The 6,463-nt window shown below is 51.4% G+C and overlaps 1 protein-coding gene across 1 annotated transcript in view; it reads right to left on the reverse strand.

The window, feature by feature from the left end:
- Window positions 1–540: 540 nt before the first annotated feature.
- CBX4 (chromobox 4) overlaps window positions 541–6,463 on the reverse strand; it is a 6,343-nt gene continuing 420 nt past the window's right edge. Inside the window, exons 2-4 of the mRNA XM_015422471.1 lie at window positions 5,566–5,678; window positions 3,420–3,486; window positions 541–2,311 (exon numbers count right to left, since the gene is read on the reverse strand). Coding sequence (XP_015277957.1) covers window positions 941–2,311; window positions 3,420–3,486; window positions 5,566–5,678 — 1,551 coding nt within the window. The 3' untranslated portion in view covers window positions 541–940. The remainder of the gene's footprint in view (window positions 2,312–3,419; window positions 3,487–5,565; window positions 5,679–6,463) is intronic.

Below are 6,463 nucleotides of genomic sequence, written 5' to 3' on the forward strand. Positions count from 1 at the left end.
GACACATTTTCCTTCCTCAGCGATACAACCCTCAGAAGACCAACAGGTGGCCACCAGCTCCCACTGCTTTACAGCTGATCTTCATAACCCAGACCTAGGCTAGCTGCAGAACATCAAATGCACTTTTAACATCTCCATTTAATATTTACATTCAAGCAATTAATAATAATTGGAAGCTTATAGTTTAGACACTTCTAGTAGCAGCAGTTTCTATAATAGCTTGTTTAGCTTTAGATAATGATTTTTTTTTTTTGCACATTGAAAAAAACATGTGTTGACAGTATCAAAAAATATATACCAGTGGAAGGGACGGTCTTGCAGTTTTGTGAAAAGAAAGGGCAAGGAAAACAAAACCACAAGTGGTTTTTTTCAAAAAAAGGAAGAACAGAAAATATTTGATATAGTTTATATATATATAATATATGTATTTTATATAATTATATATATATATAATATGGCGATCTAGGAAACTCCATAAATCTAGGATTTATTTTTATATTTCATTATATAAATACCTACAAATAAATATATTAGCATGGCCCACCCAGGGAGGCCCGCTTTCAGCTCAAACAATACATTTTCAGCAACACCACGTACAAACGGGAGCAAAAACCACTCAACAAGTTAGCACTGTTAAAATATAATACTATGTAACTCTCCCGTGTGGTCACTGGGAAGCCATCACCCTTACCACCTCCCAATGCCCAACACCCCCCACCCCCGAGGGCAGAGATGACACTTCAGGAACCAACCAGTTGAGAAGCATAGCTGAATTTCTGAGCCTGCCTGCTCTTCTTCCGGGACAGGGAGGCGTCCGATCTCAGTAGGACCAGCCCTATACACCATACCATATAGTTACTCTGGGTAGAACAATACCTTAGAGGAGGGTCATGTACCAGGCTGCCAAGGGAGAGTGCCAAGAGCCTGTGCCAGAGCCTCCTCACACTGTTACATATTCCTTGAAAGTCACAGTCAGGCAGTTTGCTGTCACATCTGTAATTATTATATTCCCAAAGAAAGGCTTGAACTCTGGCATGGGCTCCTCATCTTCTTCCTCTGCCTCCACCTCAAACTGTTCCACCTGCTTCTGATGCTCTGGCACAGGTTTGTCTGCTGGTGGCAGCACAGTTTCTGGCTTCACTTGCACCAGGCCAGGATCAATGTCCCCCCGAGCCTTGACACACCGCAAGTCTATGGGTTCATCTAAGTCCGAGTCCAGCAGGATGACCTCCGGCTGGGAGGCAGGCAAAGCAGGGGGCTCAGGTCTCTCTGGCACAGGTGGGCTTAAGCAGGTGGGAGTACTGATGCTCCGGGAAGTGAGGCGTTTCTTTCCAGTCTCCTTGTCCCCATGGGGCTCAGAGAAGCAGCGTTTCCGGGATCCACTACAGCTGGAGGAGAGGTTCACTCCCATGCTGGCAGGATTGTGCTCTTGCTGACTGGATTCCAAGGACCATGGGACTATGTTTGGCTTGGTGGTAAGCTGCAGAGGCTGTGGCTCAGGAACAGGTGGTTCTTTGCCTGGTGATGTTGCCATTAGTGGACTGGTTACACACTCAGTAGGGACTTGACTTGCCTCAGTCCCAGATTTCCCCTTGGGATCACTGGCCAGCCATCTCTCCTCCCCATGCTTTTTCCAGGACTCCTGCCTATCCTCAGTCCCTTTCTTAGTAGTCCTGTCCTCAGCCACCCGCTTCTTGGGTGGCTCTCCAGACTTGATCTTCACGGCCTGCATGCCGTTCTCCATGTACTTGCTCATGACAATCACAATACGGCCATTTTTGTTCTTATTCTTGACTATCTTCATTTTGCCTCCAATACCATTGCTGCCTACACCATCCCGGGGTGGTGGCAGTGGCGGGCCTGTGCCACTTGACAGGTTCTTCTCTGTCCCATTCTTTCCTTCTGTAGTATTCAAGTTCTTCACCGGGTTCAGCAAGCTTTTTGATGCACCATGGGACCATTTGTCTGAATGAGACATCAACGAGCTTTTGCTGTGATCCAGGCAGGCCTGCCCTTGCTGTGGCTCCTTGCTGCCTGGCTGGTAATGAGGCTCATACATCTTGGGATCAGGCTGGTAGTGGTGGTGCTTCTTGCTATTCAGCTGATAGTAGTACTTTCCTTTGCTGTGTGACTGATGCTTTATGGTGCTGTCCTTACCATTGGGCTGGTACTGGTGGTGCTTCTTGCTATTCAACTCATACTGATGCTGCTGGCTTTTCCCAGAACTGCTGAGGTCCAGCTTAGACCTATTCTCCATAGCAGGGTCCTGAAGGCCAGTGAGGACATTGGAGCGGCGTGCAAAAGATGGCAACTGCAAAGGGAGAGGGGAAGAGAAAGAAAGGCATTCATTAAGGATCAGCAAGAGGAAAAAAAACTGGTCTCTCTTATTGGGACTGTTTACAAAATGGAACCACATGCTACAAAACACAGAACTTTTACACCATTAAGGGATGCTTTGAATGCCAAGTCCTTGTCTAATCTATCCCCTAAATGACTAAGCTATATATGAACACATGAAGCTGCCTTATATATAGATCAGTGATCTATCAAGGTCGGCATTGTTTGCTCTCACTGACAGCATCTCAGCCCTCCAGGATCTCAAGTGGAGGTCTTTCATATCACCTACTACCTGATCCTTTTAATTGGAGATGCTGGGAACTGAACCTGGGACCTCTGAGCTATGATTCTTCAAACATTGACTGAAAGGAGATGATAAATCCTTCCAACCTACTGAGATTTTGAACACACAAAAATTGGAATTAAAAAAAAGAAACGTACATGTAGTGCATACATAGCTTAATGTGCAACCAAAAATGCTCAAAGGACATTGCTGCAAAAATTACAGCCACACTACTTGTTTTTGTTTACCTACTTCTTGACAAGCCACAAGCATCACAGATTGTTAATCTCCACAACAGAGCCAAGAACTGGTAGCCAGAGGAAGAGAGGATGAAGTCAGGAATCTTATGCTCCCATAAAGCATCCAAGGAGCCATCTCTCTTGGGGAAAGTGATTTGAATCATGGACATCTAAGGTGCAGCCCATGTCTGCTGTGCAGTTATTAGAATATATTCTGGTTTTTTTCAGCGTTGGCAAGAAGCCCTAGACGCCACAGCTGGTTGGCTGCAGGAGAGAAGGTGGGTGGGGCTTCCTCTGGCATTCAGAATTAACAATGGATTTGTGTATAGGGTGTACACATTCTCTCCCCGAGCATGATGAAACCAAGATGAAACTCTCCTCTCCAGGGATAGGAGCTTAACAAGGAAGGGGATACTTATAAATCACCACACAAAACACCAGCAATAATACAGCTTTTGTTATCAGCCTATCCAGCAACGCTCAGGACTTGGTCAGTGTTACTGTTTATTGTTTCAGCTCCATTAAAGGAAAGGAACACCAGAAGGATTGACACAATTCACCTGAACAACCAGCGGCTTCGGCTTTGGTCCTCGCTTGCGGTATCCCATCAGTTGCTCCTGCCTCTCCCTGAAGAAACATGTATAGTTTAAAAAAATTAATATCGGTGTCATTAGGAAAGCCCGTTTCAACAACACACTAGAGATTGGGGAAAGGAAGGGGGGGATGACCTTTGTCATTCTAGTTAAGGATGAAGATACAGTTAAGGCTGCAGTTACTGAGCATCAGTAACTATTTAAAGGATCAGGCTGCATAGTTACCAGGGGAGGGGGAGAGCCCTACAGTATTAAGTGCAAAAGAACTGATGCAGCCAGCAGGCATCCTTTCCCCCAGGCCCCTGCCAGAGTTATTCATACAGAACAGACTTAAATCCATGGATTCACAATCAAGAGCATTCTAACCAAAAACCAAAAACACCTCATGCATGCATGAAGGTTAAGACAAGATAGAGGAGCATGACTTTTGAACTAAATGTACATATAAACACAGCAATCACAGAAACAGCACTGTACATGAAAGTGCCCTCTGCCCTATATCACCAAGAAATTATCAAGGTCCCTATGAAGGTCTAAGAATCCATAGACAAGTTGGAAGGGGGTTTCAAGTTCCTAGGAACTAAGAGTTTTTCTAGTGTTCGTGTTCTCTCTATCTCAAAAGCAGTAACTTTTCAGATCACCCAGTGTTTTTCTCTTTTGCAACAGCATAAGACATTCAAATGCTCAGGGCAAGTTACCTGCAACCTATTACTTAAAACTGGATTGAGAACATCAGTTTCACCTTGATTTGCAAACAGACAGCAGTGGAATATTTACCCACTTGTACCCCACACAAGTTGTTCCAGTCTTAGTCTGACAATCTCAAAACAAATGCACAGGTTGCCATCTTAAGGCACAATTACTTGGAAGTAAAACGTATCAAGTTCAACAGGACGCACTTCCCAATAGGCCCTATACCAGTCTTATTTCCATGCTTAGGGTCTCTCTGTGAAGCTGCTGCCCTACAATCAATGTCAATGGGGTGGGTGCACTTTCAAGTAAGAAATGGATACAAGAACTGGGCTGCAGATAGCCTAGGCTAAATCTCACGATCCCCTTCCTCACACACTAAGCATTCCTTTTCAGCCAGGGCTTTTTCATTTCTCTCCACAGAGAATCAAACAACTGCACACAAAGGAGTCAACTGGAAGGACAGGAACAAAGACTTGCCCTGAGATCTTGAGAAACAGCCCGGCATGTATCAAGTTAGCCTAGGCAAGGAACTCTGGGCATGCTCCTCTCCACTCTACAGACCCCACGCTGCAGCCCCCTTCCCTCCCATGCAGTGCAAGGGAGGTGGAAGCCACAGACCCTGTGGCTGCGGGAAAGCCGGAGCGGCACTGGATGCTAATCGCCTCATTAGGATTTCCACAAGGAGCGCCCGGCTTGGCCTGCCTTCCCAGCGTCCACCTGTCCCAGCGTGACCGAACACGCAGCCAGTTCCGAAGAGGGCCTAGCAGGCTGCAAGCGTCAGGCCAGGCGGAGGAGAGCATCTCTCCCCCACGGTCCGAAGGTCACCGCTTGGCTTGAGCTACCGGCGCTGCAGGAAACCCGGCGCACGCTGCGGGGGTGTGTGTGTGTGTGGAGGGAGTGTGGAGTCCCGGGCAGCGGGGCGCTGGGAGCTCGGCCTGGCTCAGGGCTCTGACCCAGAGAGCGGCGCTTTGCAACTGGCCGGGCCAACCCGCCTCCACACATGTGCCCCCCCCCCCCCACCCCCCCCCCCGGGGGGGGGGGGGAGTTCTCTTTGCGACCGCGACACCGCCTCCGACCGAAGGCCCGCTGCAGAAACTGCCAAGCGCAGCAGACGCAGGCGGCGCTCCGCCACCGCTCCCTTCCGTCACGTGCCCAGCCACCACCTTGCAAGTCGCTCCCAAGCAGGCCGCTCGGCGCTGGAAAGGAAGTCCCTGCGCTGCAGCGGCGAAGGGGTTAAAGCGGAGTTCAGCGAGGCGCCGGGCGAGGGGCTCCCGCCAGCCTCCCCGCGCAGGAGAGGGGCTACCGCTCAGCGCCCGAAAGGGGGAGAGGGAGGGGCACCCCGGCCGGACTGGCTGCCCCCGGCTGCACGGTCGGGGCTTCATCCCGCGCTGCAGCGGCTGTTTCGAGGCTCCCCCCTGGCCGAGGCAGGCAGCCCTGGATCAGCAGCCTGGGGTCCAGGATGTTCTCCTCCGGCTCCCACGTGTTATATCTTGCAGAAGGAGGGAAGGAAGGAGGGGTTTGTGGCAGAGTTTTCTGCAGGTACACTTAGCGGTTATGGAGCAATCGTCACCCTCCGCCCCTGATAAGAGGGCAGCCCTTCTCCCCCCCCCCCCATACCCCCCCCCCATAGCTGTTCCGAGGGACCCTCCTCCTGTTAGCCCTCCTCCCCGGTTGGCTTCCCGGACGCGCCTCCAGAACTGCGTTTACGCAGAGAAGGGGGATGGGCCGAGAGGAGGAGGAGGCTGGGCGCGGGGCGGGAGGAGGACCAGAGAGCCACTCGGTTGATTTAGCGCAGTTATTATTCCGGAGGAATTCTAAGCACGCCTCGGGGAAAGGGCTGCAAAGGCACCCGGATCCCGTCGGGGGAGCCCGTCCCAGAGCCCGCCCCCCCCCTCGCCGAGTCCAGCCCATGCCGGCCCCCTGCTCGGTCGCCCGGGCTCTGTCATCCAGCTCGCCCCCCCCCCCCCCCCCCCCCCCCCACCCTCCCCCCCCCCCCCAGAGCTCACATAGGACCTCTTCGATCCCGCAATAACGAGGGCGGAATCGTCAAGTGAAAACCGCCGCCTCCCCGCCTGCAGGGGCAGCAAGCCGGATGACAGCGCCGGAGTGACCTCGATCGGACCGGAGACTGCGGGGAGGGAGGGGGGGTATTATTCTCTAGTTCCCTCCCCCTCCCGCGCCGATCTCTGGGTTGCCGCTGCTGCTGGGTTCTGCAATATGGAGCCTGCTTTCCAAGGGAAAGGAGCCATTTTCTGCCACTGGTGCGCATCAGTCGCCGCCTCGGCTGCCTTACACCCCCCGATCCCCCCCCCGCCGCC

The sequence above is a fragment of the Gekko japonicus genome, unplaced genomic scaffold (assembly GCF_001447785.1).
Source record: "Gekko japonicus isolate JY-2015 unplaced genomic scaffold, Gekko_japonicus_V1.1 scaffold1222, whole genome shotgun sequence".
Lineage (NCBI taxonomy): Eukaryota > Metazoa > Chordata > Lepidosauria > Squamata > Gekkonidae > Gekko > Gekko japonicus.